At 40.6% G+C, this 15,656-nt stretch overlaps 1 protein-coding gene across 2 annotated transcripts in view; it reads left to right on the top strand.

Moving 5' to 3' along the window:
* Positions 1–15,656, top strand: part of ESR2 (estrogen receptor 2) — a 74,327-nt gene that overhangs the window by 8,883 nt on the left and 49,788 nt on the right. Inside the window, exons 1-3 of one of the 2 annotated variants that reach the window (XM_047738784.1) lie at positions 3,082–3,153; positions 5,329–5,784; positions 7,619–7,791. In XM_047738784.1, coding sequence (XP_047594740.1) covers positions 5,366–5,784; positions 7,619–7,791 — 592 coding nt within the window. In that variant the 5' untranslated portion in view covers positions 3,082–3,153; positions 5,329–5,365. Of the gene's footprint in view, positions 1–3,081; positions 3,154–5,328; positions 5,785–7,618; positions 7,792–15,656 lie in introns of those variants that run through there. The other variant, XM_047738783.1, reaches the window with a different exon arrangement.

Here is a 15,656-nt window from a genome sequence, read left to right as displayed (position 1 = left end):
CTGTAGGAAAATAGCCAATTAGAGTGGGATGATGGGTTGGGGCAGCAGAGTGCAATGCGTTGGATGTTAGACGGGTGCGACTTATTTCACAGGCTGGGGGGACAGAGGGGTGATCAGAGCTGGTTTTCAGAATGTTAGTCTGGGGGCACCTGGGTAGTGCAGATATTTAAGCTTCTGTCTCTTGATTTCAGCTCAGGTCATGATCTTGGGGTCATGGGATCAAGCCCTCTGTTGGGCTCTGCCTCCAAATCCATGCTCAGTGTAGGTCTGCTTGGGCTTCTCTCTCCCTCTGCACCCCCCCACCCCCACTCCCCAAGTGTGCCACGCACGCACGCACTCTCAGATGAGTAAATCTTAAAAAATAAGAATGTTATTCTGGCAGCTCTGTGGACCTGGAAAAAGAGCTCACAAGAGACCAGGCATGGTGAGGGCCTATTGCAGATGCACAGACAAGAAGTAATGAGAACTTGCTTAGATGATGGCAAAAGACAGACCACGAGGAACATGCACTATGGAGAAAAAAGTGTGCCCTAGTGATTAAAGGTAATTGGATGCAGTGGAGAAGTCAAAGTGAAGTGTGTTGCACTTTGTCATCAACAAATAGGAAATTAGGATTGGTTTGGGGTAGGAAAATGATTTTTACCTTGGATTTGTATTATCTACTGCTGTGTAGCAAATCATCATAGAATTGAGCAGCTTAAATAACAAACATAATATCTCATGCACGTTTTTTGAGGGTCAGGAATCCAGGAGTAGCTTAGCCAGAAGGTTCTGGCTTTGCTCCTCTCATGAGGTTGCAGACATCTGAAGGCTTGACTGGGACTGGAAGATCTGTTTCCAAAATACCTCACTCATAGAGCTGTTGGCTGGAGTTCCTTGCTAGCTATTGGCAGGAGGCCTCTATAAGGCTGTGTGTGTCCTCACAGTACAGCAGCTAATTTCCCTTGGAGTGAGTGACCCAAGAGAGCAAGCTAGGAAAGGGCTGCAGTGCCTTCTATGACCTCGTCATGGAAGCCACATACCCTAATTTATTCATTCAAAATGAGTCTTAAATTTAGCGCACACTCAAGGGGAGATTAGACTCCACCTTTTGAAGGGAAGAATGTTGAATTTGTGGACATAGTTTAAAATCACCATAGGTATACTGTTTGGAGGACAAATTAAAATGAGTGCTCAAATGAAAATGTCAGGAGAAAGTGATCAGGATTAGAGAGCCCAGTTGCTGACATGTGGAAGTAGATGACAGCCAGAGCTAAAAATCTCAAACATGGAGAACTTCTCAAGACAAGCTTCTTTACTTAAAGACCTTTCTCAACCAGTCTAGTTATTAATGGTCATTCTTCCTTTTTCCAGATTATATTTTCTAGATTATATTATTCTTTTTTTTAAAGGATTCTATTTATAATTTCTTGTGTTATTTTGTGTCTTTCCTCCAAAGGTTCTTACAAAAAATTTTAAACTTACAAAAGAGTTGAAAGACTGGTATAATGAATGTCCATATGTCCACCATCTAGATTCAGTAATTGTTAACATTTTTACTTGTAACCAGTTTATCCATCCAAGTATTTTTTGTCTAAACTATTTATTGGGTGGCATACTTTGTAAAGAAGAGTTTGCCCTCAACCATGGCATAAACTACAGAATCTCTCAAAAATGCAGGGTACAGACTTAATTCTTTTCCTTTAATTGCTAATTCTGAGTGAGAAACTGATGTAACAGTCATTTGCAATGGGAGCCAATGGTTTGTTTTCTTTTTCTCTCTCTCCTTTTCTTTTAAAAATATCACTATGGACTCAGTCCAAAGGTAACACCTGTAAAATCTGTATATAATGCCAGACACCCATGAAGGCTGTGTCATTTTGCACTCCTACGAACAGTTTCAGAGAGTCTGTTTTTCCACAGCCTCGCCAGGAAAGTCTCTCTCTCTCTCTCTCTTTTTTTAAAGATTTTATTTATTTATTTGACAGATCACAAGTAGGCAGAGAGAGAGAGGAGGAAGCAGGCTCCCTGCGGAGCAGAGAGCCCGATGTGGGGCTTGATCCCAGGACCCTGGGATCATGACCTGAGCCGAAGGCAGAGGCTTTAACCCACTGAGCCACCCAGGCGCCCCAGAAAAGTCTCTTGTTAAACATTTGAATTTTTGCCAAACACAAGAAAATGGTAATTTGGTATAGTTTTAAATTCTGTGAGTGAGGTTAATCATTTTTGTGTTTTAAGAGTTGTTTTGTCTTTTTCTGTGTTCTATGTCTTTTGCCTATTTAAAGAATTAATGTCCACAAGAGCCAAACTATGGAAAGAGCCTAGATGTCCATCAACAGATGAATGGATAAAGAAGATGTGGTGTGTGTATATACACACACGATGGAATATTATGCAGCCATCAAAACCCCATGAAATCTTGCCATTTACAATGACATGGATGGAACCTAGAGGGTATTAGGCTAAGCGAAATAAGTCAGAGAAAGACAATTATCATATGATCTCATTGATATGAAGAATTTGAGAAACAAGACAGAGGATCATGGGGGAAGAGGGGAAGGAATGAAACAAGATGAAACCAGAGAGGGAGACAAACCATAAGAGACTCTTAATTTCAGGAAACAAACTGAAGGTTGCTGGAGGGGAGGGGAGTGGGAAGGGTGGGGTGACTGGGTTATGGACATTGGGGAGGGTATGTGCTATGGTGAGTGCTGTGAATTGTGTAAGACTGATGAATCACAGACCTGTACCCCTGAAGCAATACATTGTATGTTAATAATAAAAAAAAAAATGTCCGGCGCCTGGGTGGCTCAGTGGGTTAAAGCCTCTGCTTTCAGCTCAGGTCGTGATCCTGGGGTCCTGGGATCAAGCCCCGCATCGGGCTCTCTGCTCACTGGGGAGCCTGCTTCCCTTCCTCTCTATCTCTGCCTGCCTCTCTTACTTGTGATCTCTCTCTTTCTGTCAAAAAATAAAACCTTTTTTAAAAAAATGTCAATGTCATGAAAAATAATTTTTTTTTTATTCATTTGTCAGAACACATAAGCTGGGGGAGCAGCAGAGAGAGGGAGAAGCAGACTGCTCACTGAGCAAGGAGCCTGATGTGGGACTTGATCCCAGGACCCTAGGATCATGACCTGAGCCAAAGGCAGACACCTAACCAACTGAGCCACCCAGGTGTCCCTATCTAAAGAATTTGTTAAAATCTTTTTTCACTTTAAGAGTTCTAAATACTGGGACAATTAGCTCCTTGTCTCTCATAGAAGTTGAGAGTATTTCCTCCTCAATTTGTCATTTGTCTTTTTTTGACTTTGCTTATGGTGTTTTTATGATGTGCAAAGATTTCCTTTTCTGTTCTGAATTTATTGGTCATCTTTTAATTGGATAGATGGGGATTTTAAGCATTAGTTAGGTTTTCCCCCCACATGCAAGATATAAAGTTTATCTGTGCTTGCTTCTAGGACTTGTGCAGTCCCCTCTCTCTCCCTCACATGCCCCCTTCCCTCCCTCTCCTTCTTCCATTTTTCTCTTAACATTTGGATCTCTGAACCCTTTGGAGTTTATTCTGGCATAGGTTCTTTTCCCAGTGGCTGTTCTACTGTCCAGTGTTTTCTCTATGATTTGAGTTTTTTCAAAAAAGGTGTTTATCATATGCCAAATTTTCAAAAACTTTTGAGTTCTTGAATTTTCTATTTTGGGATTTTCTATACTGTTAGGTAGCCATCTGGTCCAATCAGGAGATAGAAACCGCAGTCGGTTCAACAAGGGAGTTTTAATGTAAAGAATAGCTATGAGGCACCTGGGTGGCTCAGTCATTTAAGCATCTGCATTCGGCTCAGCTTATGATCCCAGGGTTCTGGGATCAAGTCCCATGTAGGGCTCCCTGCTCAGTGGGGAGCCTGCTTCTCTCCCTCCCCCGTTCATGCTTTCTCCCCCTCCCACCATGCCAAAGAAATATAAAAATCTTAAAACAAAAACAAAAACAAAACTGGGGCGCCTGGGTGGCTCAGTGGGTTAAGCCTCTGCCTTTGGCTCAGGTCATGATCTCAGGGTCCTGGGATCGAGCCCCGCATCGGGCTCTCTGCTCAGCGGTAAGCCTGCTTCCCCCCCTCTCTCTGCCTGCCTTTCTGCCTACTTGTGATCTCTCTCTCTCTCTCTCTGTCAAATAAATAAATCTTAAAAAGAAAAAAGAAACTATAAGAAATTAAGTATAATATATAAGTAAACTATAAATGGCACCCTAGTGCTGAGGGAGAGCACGGAAGGAAGGGCAAACTTGGACAGGGTTCAGACCTCTTTGGGAAAGGTGGACGGGCCACTAACTAGCAGAGATTTTGCTAGTTTAGCCAGGCCAGAGCTGGTCTAGGGTTGTTGGGCAAGCAACAGGACAGCCTCCGGGGTGCAACGGGAGACCAGGCAATCAGCAACTGGCGGGGTGGTTGTGCCCTGGGAGTCCAGGTGCCTGCAGGACGGGGAGGCAGGGGACAGAAGGCCTTCACAGTGTGCAGATAGCACGAGGTGAGATTTGTACAAGGAACAATTTCTTTGTGACTCTTGGAGCCACAGTCCTGACAGGTGGCTATGTAAGGTTATCCCCACATCGGCGCTGCAAGGTTGCAGAGAGTCCTCGTTTTGGACCCGTGGGGGGGGCCAGACTCCACTGGCTGTTCTCAGCCCCCGCACTGGGGACCTCTGTGGGTGCCAGAAATTACAACTGCCTTTTCCTCCTTTTGGTGTCCCTGCAGCGCCCTCTACTGAGAACGCTTAGTATTGCGCTCACTTTAACCAGGTAAAACAATTCCAGCACTTAATATAGGTTTCATATTAAAGGGTGCATTGAAGGCTGAGAAGCAATAAATTGATAAAGGACGTGGGAACGTTGACCTATCTGTTCCTTGTGTTTTATTACTGGTGACTCGTCGTGTATTTGGATATCTGTTAATGTTGTCTCTGCTCACCGACCTGCTCTTTCAATGTTTTCTTGGTTATTCTTGTTTATTTTTTTGTAAGAACTTTAAAATAAACTTCTCTAGTTCTAGAAGGGGGGAAAAAATCCCTTGGCATTTTAATATCATCCTGAATTTTTTAATTTTTAAAAGTATAATAAATTCTTGTGGTTAAAAAAAATTCTTGTAGCTAACAACAACAAAAGCAATAAAGAAGTGAATAAAGTAGCCGATGAGAGTTTCATGCCTCCTGTTCACAATCCCTGAGTTTAATGCTTTTGAGTCTGTCTTTTCAGGATGTGTTTCTAAGCTGTGTGTGTGTGTAAGTAATAAATATATTTGGACCTTTTGAATAGTTAGGCCTGTAGCTCTAACTTAGAAATGTCTTTTTTGTTTTTCTCTACAGCCAGCATACCTGCCCATGAGTCTTTGAGAACAGTACAATGTCCCTTTGTGCTTCTCCTCACAAAGAGTTTCCTCAGCTGTTACCTATTCAAGACATGGATATCAAAAACTCACCATCTAGCCTTAACTCTCCAGCTTCCTACAACTGCAGTCAATCTGTCCTACCCCTGGAGCACGGCCCCATATATATACCTTCCTCCTATGTTGAGAGCCGCCATGAATATTCCACCATGACGTTCTACAGCCCTGCTGTGATGAATTACAGCGTTCCCAGCAGTGCCAGTAACTCAGAAGGTGGACCCGGTCGACAGACCACAAGCCCGAATGTGCTGTGGCCAACTCCTGGACACCTCTCTCCCTTAGCGATCCATTGCCAGTCGTCACTTCTGTATGCAGAACCTCAAAAGAGTCCTTGGTGTGAAGCAAGATCACTAGAACCCACCTTACCTGTAAACAGGTAAATTCAGTCTTCATTCTGAATTGTACGTCAGGGGCATTATTCAAATCCCTTTATGAGTTGGAAGAAAGCTATGCATTATTCAAAGTCTTTATTCATCACATAGATTACTTAGAGCACCTAACACATAGGATATTCCGAATTCTAGAATATCTCTTCTGATATTCTATTCCTTGTTAAAAAGTAAGCTTGTAGATCTGGGTTGTAGGGAGAATTCACTATCATGACTAGACATTAAAGATTGAACTTAAATCCCTTTTCTCTTGATAAAGTGACATGGGTTTGAAAAAGAATGTTTACTTTCAAGTTAGGTCCTTTTTGTGGTGAAACCACAATTTAGCATTCATGGCACATTGTGTCCAGGATAAAAGCAATGGTGGTAGTTGGTAGTGGTGGTTACTTAAATGAAATATACTGGACACATGAAGCCTGGAAAGACAGACAGTAATTGGCATAAGCTTTTTAGCAGTGAACTAAAATAACGTTTGCTAAAGATTGATGGGAAACTAATTGCAGACTTTAGTTGAAATTTCGTTAAGTTCAAAACGGTATTTGTACCTTTAAAAGCAAGGTAACATGGTTATTTCCATTCAATTTATAATGTGTTTAATGATAATTACAGCTATGGTGGGAAGAGGTTGGGTAGAGAGAAAGATGAGAAGTAGATAAATTTCTAAAATGACTGAAGTATTAAGTCAATGCATATTGGATGTTGAAATTTGTTACTTTCAAATGCTGTTGTAACACTTTGAGAAAGCCATATTACACAGTATTTTTTCTCTTTTAAAAACGTTATTGGTAAAAGAGAATATAAACATTGTATATACCTTTTTTAAATTACTGTTTTTCACCCAGCCTAAAAGGGAAGGTCATTTGTTTCTGGGCATGAACTCTAATCAGAGTTCTGCTAATACTAGGATAAATTAACCCATGGTATAATTATGTTCATTTATAAATCAATCATACCTCTAACGTTTCCTTTCCCAAAGAAACGTGGTCTGGCAAAATTAGGAACTGACCATGTGGGTTTTTGGTGTCTGCCAGTGCTGCCTTGCTGGGTTCTCCTCTCCTCTATGGGAGCCATTGCTCTTCTCCCCAGCACTGAGCACCTGCTTCCGTTAAAACCTTCTAAGGACAGGCATGTGTCCACTTTTATCCTCTCTCTTCTCCTTTCTCTTTCTCTTTTTCTTCTCTCTGCCCTTCCCTACTCTTCCCTCCTCTTTCTCTATCTCTCTAAACCAGAGTATAGTATTCACTTCAATAAAACTTGAGTCCATTTGTTACTCCTCATAAAATTATTTTCATTCTAGGCCTTCATCTTACATTGCAGAATGAAAGATTTTGTTGCCCCATTTAAATGGGAACTCTGAAGGGCTATTTAGCAACTCTTGGGAATGACCGAGACTTGAAAATGGTTAGGTACATTTAGGCCCATCTGTGCAGTGTTGATGAATTCTAGCAACTACGGGAGGCTCCTGTACATCCTGTACATCCTGCTCATGGTTCAGACCTGCGGGTATGACTTGTCCTGGTCACTTACCTGGTGGCTACCACTAGCCGTCTGTGGTTACTAGTCTCATCCACGCTGCATGGATGGACATAGACTTGCAGAACCACTTTCAAACATCCATCATTCCCAACAGTGTGACTCTTCATAGATCTGATACCAGCAACAAAGGCTGTGCTTGACCGGATTTCCTGGAATTTATTTATCTTGAGCCCTGGAGGGCAAAGAGGTAAATTTGGCAGTGTTCATGCTTTTTTTTTTTTTTCTCTAGAGAGTCCATCTTTTCTCTTAATGCTGTTTTACAATGAAAGTTTTCTTTGCCTCCAGAGAGACACTGAAAAGGAAAGTTAGTGGGAGCAGTGGTGCCAGCCCTGTTACTAGTCCAAGTTCAAAGAGGGATGCTCACTTCTGTGCGGTCTGCAGCGATTACGCATCTGGATATCACTATGGAGTCTGGTCGTGTGAAGGATGTAAGGCCTTTTTTAAAAGAAGCATTCAAGGTACAAGAGTATTGTTAGCTTCTTTAGTTTTCCGCTTTTGCTTTCAAATAATTTTGTAGGTGACCTGGCAGAAATTTCACCATTGGCCTTTTTGGTACACAAAGTACTTGATGAGCAGTCCAGAGGACCGTGTGTATTTGGGGATGGGGTGGATGATGGAGTGGATTATTTCAAGTGTAGAGCACCCTATTTTTATTTTTTATTTATTTTTTTAAAGATTTTTATTCCTTTGACAGAGATCACAAGTAGGCAGAGAGGCAGGCAGAGAGAGAGGAATGGAAGCAGGCCCCCCGCTGAGTGGAGAGCCCGATGCGGGGCTTGATCCCAGGACCTTGGGATCATGACTTGAGCCGAAGGCAGAGGCTTTAACCCACTAAGTCACCCAAGTGCCCCGAGCACCTTATTTTTATTTTTATTATTATTATTTTTAGATTTTTCATTTATTTGCCAGAGAGAGCGAGAGAGAACACACAAGCAGGCAGAGAGGCAGGCAGAGGCAACGAGAGAAGCAGGCTCCCTGCCGAGCAAGGAGCCCGATGCGGGACTTGATCCCAGGACCCTGGGATCATGACCTGAGCCAAAGGCAGCGGCCTAACCAACTGAGCCACCTAGGTGTCCCCCGAGCACCTTATTTTTAATTGTGGATCTCGACCCCAGAGCCCCAGAACTTGAATGGATCTCTTCCCACCATCACCCATCACTATCTTCTTGGGCAAAGATGCCTAGTTACAACTCTTGCATATCTCTTACTGGTTTTTGATTTGTGGTTACCATTAGGTTGGTATAAATTACTATATGCATAAGATGTTATATTTTAAGTTTATGGTCTCTTAAATTTGAACTCATTCTTTACTCCTCCCCTACTTCCTTCCCCTGCTTATTTTAGATATATGGTGTCCTACTTTACATCCTTTTATTCTGTGAATACCTTAACTGATTTTTTTTTTAAAGATTCTATTTATTTATCAGAGAGAGAGCACTAGTAAGAGAGAGAACAAGCAGGGGGACAGGGAAAATCAAGCTTTGCACCGAGCAAGGAGCCCAGTGTGGGTCTTGATGCCAGGACCCTGGGATTATGACCTGAGTTGAAGGCAGATGCTTAACCGACTGAGCCACCCAGGTGTTCCCCTTGACTAATTTTTATAGATACATTTAATTTTACTGCTCTTGTGCTGTCTACTTTTCTTATTACTGCTTATGGTCTTTTCACTCAAAGAGTCCCCTGTACCATTTCTTGTAGGGCTGGTTTAGTGGTCATGAATTCCTGTAACTTTTGTTTGTGTGGGAAACTCTATCTCTCTTTTTTTCCCTGAATGATAGCCTTGCTGGACAGAGTATTCTTGGCTGTAGGTTTTTTTCTTTCAGCACTCAGAGTGTGTCATGCCACTCTCTTCTGGCCTGCAAAGGTTCTGCTAAAAGATCATTTGACAGACTTACAGAATTTCCCCTGTATGTAACCATTTTCTTTTCTATTGCTGCTTTTCAGTTTCTCTCTTTATCGCTACTTTTTGCCATTTTAAGTATTATGTGTCTTGGTGTGGATCTCCTTGGGTTGATTTTGTTGGGGGCTCTCTGTGCCTCCTGGATCTGCATTTCTATTTCCTTCCCCAGATTTGGGAAGTTTACAACTATTATTTCTTCAAACACATTTTCTGCCCCCCACCCCCGCTTCCCTCTCTTCTCCTTCTGGGACCCCTACAATGCAAATGTCATTATGCTTGATGGTGTTGCTTAGTTCGCTAAGTCTGTTTTCATCCCTCCACCCCCCTCTCCTGTTCAGCTTGATTATTCTCCATCACTCTGTCCTCCAGGTTGCTGATCTGTTCTTCTATTTCTTCTAGTGTACTATTTATTCCATCTAGTGCACTATTTATTCCATCTAGTGCATTTTTGCCTTCAGTTATTGAGTTGCTCATCTCTGATTGGTTCTTTTTTATGTTTTCTATTTCTTCGTGAGAAGTTTCAGTGAGGTTCTCCAGTCTTTTCTCCAGTCCTTTCTCCAGTACAATCAGTATCTTTATGACCATTACTTTAAATTCTCTATCAGGTGTGGTGCTTGGGTGGCTCAGTGGGTTAAGTGTCTGCCTTTGGCCCAGGTCATGATCCTGGAGTCCTGGGATCGAGCCCTGTGTCAGGCTTTCTGCTCCACGGGGAGACTTCTTCTCCCTCTGACCCTCTCATGCTCTCTCTTCTCATGCTCTTTCTCTCACTCTCAGGTAAATAAATAAAATCTTTAAAAATAAATAACATTCCTGATAGAGAATTTACTTGTTTTGTTTAGGTCTCGTGCTGTCATTTTGTCCTGTTCTTTCTTTTGGAACATGTTCCTCTGACTCCTCACTTTGTCTAGCTCTCTGTGTCTCTTTCTATGTGTTAGGAAAGTCAGCTACGTCTCCTGCTCTTGTAAATAGTGGCCTTATGAGGAAGAGGCTCTCTTGGGCCCTGCAGTGTAATGTCTCCTGTTCACCAGACGGGGACTTCAGGGGTGTCACCTATGTGTGTTGTGTGCACACTACTGTAGTGGCTGAGCTGCTTGTGCCTTTAGTCCAGTTGTTTGCAGTGGTTCTCTTTGCCTTTTGTGGGCAGGATTTGGTCCCTGCATTGCTAATGGGCCAATCTGGAGCCACCTGGGGCTTGAGTAGAGTTAGATCAGAGAGCTAAACAGACCTGTGGGGTGCAGGGGAGGGAAAGGGCACCCACCAGCTCCTTTGTTCCTGGAAAAGTCTGCCAATGATCCCTGTCCCTCCAGCACATACCCTGAGATTAGTAAACAAATTTCCCTCCCATATACCCTAGGCATTTTTCAAACTGCTGCTTCTATGCTGTATCTCCATGGGGCTGTTTACTGTACTCTCTTTAAGGGCAGAAACTGTTTCCTTTTGCTTTCTCAGCTCTCTCAGAGCCAAACCTGCTGATTTTGAAAGTTCTACCTATTAAGCCCTATTCATTGTAAGAACTCATAAAATTACCCCCCCTCTGGCTTTCAAAGCCAAATGTTATGGGATTTCCTCTCACCTGGGTGAGTTCCCCATACTTGGGGTACCTGGTGTGATAGTCTGTTTCTCTCCCCTCTCCAAGCCTGCAGGTCCCTCCCTCCCATGGACAGTTCCATAGGTCTGTCCCTGTGGTCTGTTTAACTCCCAACTACCCTTTCACCCTTCCTACCCTCTTTGGCGTGGCCTCTTCTCTATATTTATCTGTGGAGAGTCTGTTCTGCCAGTCTTTAGGTCATATTCTGGGTTATTTACACTAATATGTTATTACCTAGTTGTATTATCTAGTTGTATTCATGGGAAGAGGTGAGCTTAAGATCTTCCTATTCTGCCATCTTCCCCAGAAGTCCCTAGTTATAATGCTTACAAAGATAAAGCTTGGGGGGAAATGTGCTTGTTAGGAGTTACAAAGATTGTTTCTCCCTTTGACTTATGTTTAATATTTGGCATGTGTAAGAGTGATGATGGTGGGATGGTTCCTGATAGAAACCAGAGGGTGGTGAAGGGTAGAATGTTAACAGTTAAGAGTTACCTTCCTAGAGACCCTGAAATTCACCCTGTATATATTCACCCTGTATATATCACCCTGTATATAAGATAACCACTTATTTTTTCAGGATCTTCCACTTAGTAGCTCTATGACTTTACCTTCTAGCCTGTTTGCTCTTCTGTGAAATGGAAATACTTACAGAATTGTTCTAAAGGTGGAACGGGGGTGACTGGGTGGCTCACTTGGTTGAGTGTCTGGCTCTTGATTTTGGCTCAGGTCATGATCTCAGGGTCGTAGGTTTGAGCCCTGTGTCAGGCTCCATGCTCAGTGAGGAGTCTGCTTGAGATTGTCTTTCTCCCTCTCCCCATATTCACACGCGCGCATACACACACACACACACACACACTTTCTCTAAATAAATAGGTAAAATAAATGGGTAAATAAATAAGCAACTTCTTTTTATTTTTATTTTTTAAAGTTTTTGTGAAAATATTAAGTCATTTATAAACATGCAAATTTAAGATATTCTAGCTTCTAACTCTTCTGTATCAACATCTTTTCTTTCTTCTTTGTATTTTTCTTCTAATCCTAATCATATTTACACCCACCTTCTCTAAAATCTTCATAGTTTGGTGGATCAGAGCGCTCTGCTATTTCCAAAGTTAATTTTATCAAAAGAAAAAAATAATCACAGATAAAGGAAGCCTATGTCATCAAATATTAAAACATAAGTTGTATGGTTTGCTTATTTGTAATTTATACACAAACCTTTTCATTCTGAATTTAATCTATTTAGCGCTTTAATATTTTTACTTATGATAATTATAGTAGTAAACTGTAAGGACAGGCTTACTCTCCTGCTATTATGTAGTAAGAACAATTCAGAGTTCTAAAATTTAGAAAGAATAAAACAAAATTTAGAACTGAACTCTTGATACGATGACAATTCTGTCTTGTTGAGATTCCAGAATTTTATTCCTTAAGGAAATCTTGACCCAATACACCCAACTATATTCTTTGAAAAGGATCCTTTTCCCCTTGTTGTTGCAAAAAAATATCTACCTAAAATATCTTTGAGCCCTTAAACTATGACTGATTACAATGACAGGGGAGTTTCCTCTGCTTTCCACATTCCTTCCTACTACATGAGCCAAGAAACTATTGGGAAAGAGAAAGAAATGTCATATTCTAAGTGTGCATAAGGTAAAGAGTGAGTACTTTTACAATTGTTTACTATGTAAATGATTGTTTCTTTGGCCTCTTTGTATTTTTAGCATCCTCTGATATAAAATATGTTGTAGTAGCTAAAAATGGCCACCCAATTCTTTCTGTATATTGAATGAAGTAAGAATGAAATGTATTTATCATCATTACTCATAATAAAAAAATCTCAATAATGGAGGCTTGGACAGAGGATATCACAACATAATAAAAACCATATATGAAAAACCCACAGCTAACATCACACTCAGTGGTGAAAAATGGAGAACTTTTTCTTCTAAGATCAGGAACAAGACAAAGATGTCCACTCTCACCACTTTTATTCAACATAGTGCTGGAAGTTCTAGCCACAGCAATCATACAAGACAACAAATTTTGTAAGGGAAAAGCAAAACTTTAATTATTTGCAGATGACATGATATATGTAGAAAAACCCTAAGGACTCCACCAAAAACCAGTAGAACTGATAAATGAATTAAGTTGCAGGATACAAAATTAATGAATGGAAATCTGTTGCATTTCTGTACACTAATAATATAGTAGCAGAAAGGAATTAAGAAAACCATCCCATTTACGATTGTACAAAAATAATAAAATACCGAGGAGTAAACTTAACCAAGGAGGTGAAAGACCTGTACTCTGAAAACTATAAAACCTTGATGAAAGAAATTGAAGATGACATAAACAAATGGAAAGATATTCCATGCTCATGGATTGAAAGAACAAATATTGATAGTGTCCATACTACCCAAAGTAATCTATGGATTCAGTGGATTCCCTATCAAAATGTCAACAGCATCTTTCACAGAGCTAGAACAAATAATACTGAAATTGCTATGAAAGACTCTGAGTAATGAAAGCAGTCTTGAGAAAGGAGACCAAAGCTGGAGGTATCACAATCCCAAATTTCAAGATCTATTACATAGCTCTAGTAATCAAAGCAGTAGGTTCCTGGCACAAAAATAGACACATAGACAGATGGAACAGAGTGGAGAACCCAGAAATAAACCCATGATTATATGGTCAAGTAATCCTCAACAAAAGAGGTAAGAGTGTATAATGGGGAGAAAACATCCTCCTCGGTAAATGGTGCTGGGAAAATAGCTACATGCAAAAGAATGAAACTAGACCATTTTCTTATTCCATATACAAAAATAAACTCAAAATGGCTTAAAGACCTAAATGTGATACCTAAAACCACAAAACTCCTAGAAGAAAGCATAGGCATTAATCTCTCTGACATCAGCCTTAGCAACATTTTTCTAGGTATGTCTCCTGAGGCAAGGGAAACAAAAGCAAAAATAAACTATTGGGACTATGCCCAAATAGTAAACTTTTGTACAATGAAGGAAACAAAACAAGTCAATTTGCTGAATGGGAGAAGGTATTTGCAATGATATATCCATTAAGGGGTTAGTATACAAACTGTATAAAGAACTTCTACAGTTTAACACCAAAAAATAATAGTAACCCAATTGAAAAATGGGCAGGGGACCTGAATAGACATTTTTTCCAAAGAAAATCTACAGTTGGTCAACAGACACATGAAAAGATGCTCACCATCACTCATCATCAGGGAACTGCAAATCAAAACCACAATGAGATACCACCTCACACCAGTCAGAATGGCTAAAATGAAAAACACAATAAGTATTGGTGAGGATGTGGAGAAAAGGGAACCCTCATGTTCTGTTTGTGGGAATGTAAATTGGTGCAGCTGCTGAGGAAAACCATATGAAGGTTCCTTAAAACATTAAAAATAGGAACACCGGGGCGCCTGGGTGGCTCAGTGGGTTGAGCCTCTGCCTTCGGCTTAGGTCATGATCTCAGGGTCCTGGGATAGAGCCCCGCATCGGGCTCTCTGCTTGGCAGGGAGCCTGCTTCCTCCTCTCTCTCTCTGCCTGCCTCTCTGCCTACTTATGATATCTCTCTGTCAAATAAATAAATAAAATCTTTTAAAAAAGAATAGGAACACCAAATGATCTAATAATTCCACTCCTGGATATTTATCCAGAGAACAAAAATACTAATTCAAAAAGAGATGTGCACCCCTGTGCTTATTGTAGCATTATTTACAGTAGCCAAGATATGGGAACAATTTAGGTGTCCCTCAATAGATGAACGGATAAAGAAGTTACACAATGAAATATTACTCAACCATAAAAAGGATGAGATCTTGTCATTTGCAACAACATGGATGGGCCTAGAAAGTATAATGCTAAGTGAACTAAGACCTAAAAAAACAAATACCATGTGTTTGTTTTTTTGTAAGGTTTTACTTATTTGTTAGAGAGTAAGAGAGTGTGTGAGCACAAGCAGGTGGCGGTGACAGGCAGAGGGAGAAGGAGGCTCCCTACTGAGCAAGGAATCCCACGTGGGACTCGATCCCAGGACCCTGGGATCATGACCTGAGCAAAGGCAGACACCTAACTGCCTAGAGCCACCCGGGCGTCTAAATACCATGTGATTTCAATTACATGTAGAATCTAAAAATAAAGCAAATGAGCAAAGATAGAAAAATACTCCAAAAGACAGACTTCAAATACAGAGAAGAAACTGGTGGTTACCAGAAGGCAGTGTGGTGGGGAGGGATGGGTGAAATAGATAAAGGGGATTAAATAGTCACAGAGATGAAAAGTACAGCATATGGAATCTAATTAATATTATAAAAACATTGTAAGGTGACAGACGAGGACTACACTACATGGTACGCACTGAGTAATGTACACAATTGTTGAATCAAAATGTTGTACACCTGACCTTTTGTTTCCCAGAGTTGCCTGTGGTTTTACCACAGCTTGTTTGTCCTGGATTGTAATTCTCTTTTATTCCCAAATAAACCCATCTTCTGGTTAAAAAAATAAAAAGTTATACACCTGAAACTAATTTAACATTGAATGTTAATTGTACTTCAATAAAATAAAACTAAAAAGGAAAAAATAAAATGTTTATCTTAGTCAAATTTCTCTACATTGTTTTATTAAAGATTACTCATTTTCATTGATTTTTTTTAAATAGGGGAGCTTTTTTTTCTTCATTGAATTTGAGATTTAATTTATATATAGTAAGATTCCTCTATGATACAGTTTTGTGAATTTTGAAAATGCATGTACCCATTCAACCACCACCATAATTAAGATCTGGAATGTTACCATCAGCCC

The sequence above is a fragment of the Lutra lutra genome, chromosome 7 (assembly GCF_902655055.1).
Source record: "Lutra lutra chromosome 7, mLutLut1.2, whole genome shotgun sequence".
Lineage (NCBI taxonomy): Eukaryota > Metazoa > Chordata > Mammalia > Carnivora > Mustelidae > Lutra > Lutra lutra.
Note: the sequence above shows the minus strand (reverse complement) of the source record. Positions and strands in the feature narration are given on the sequence as shown.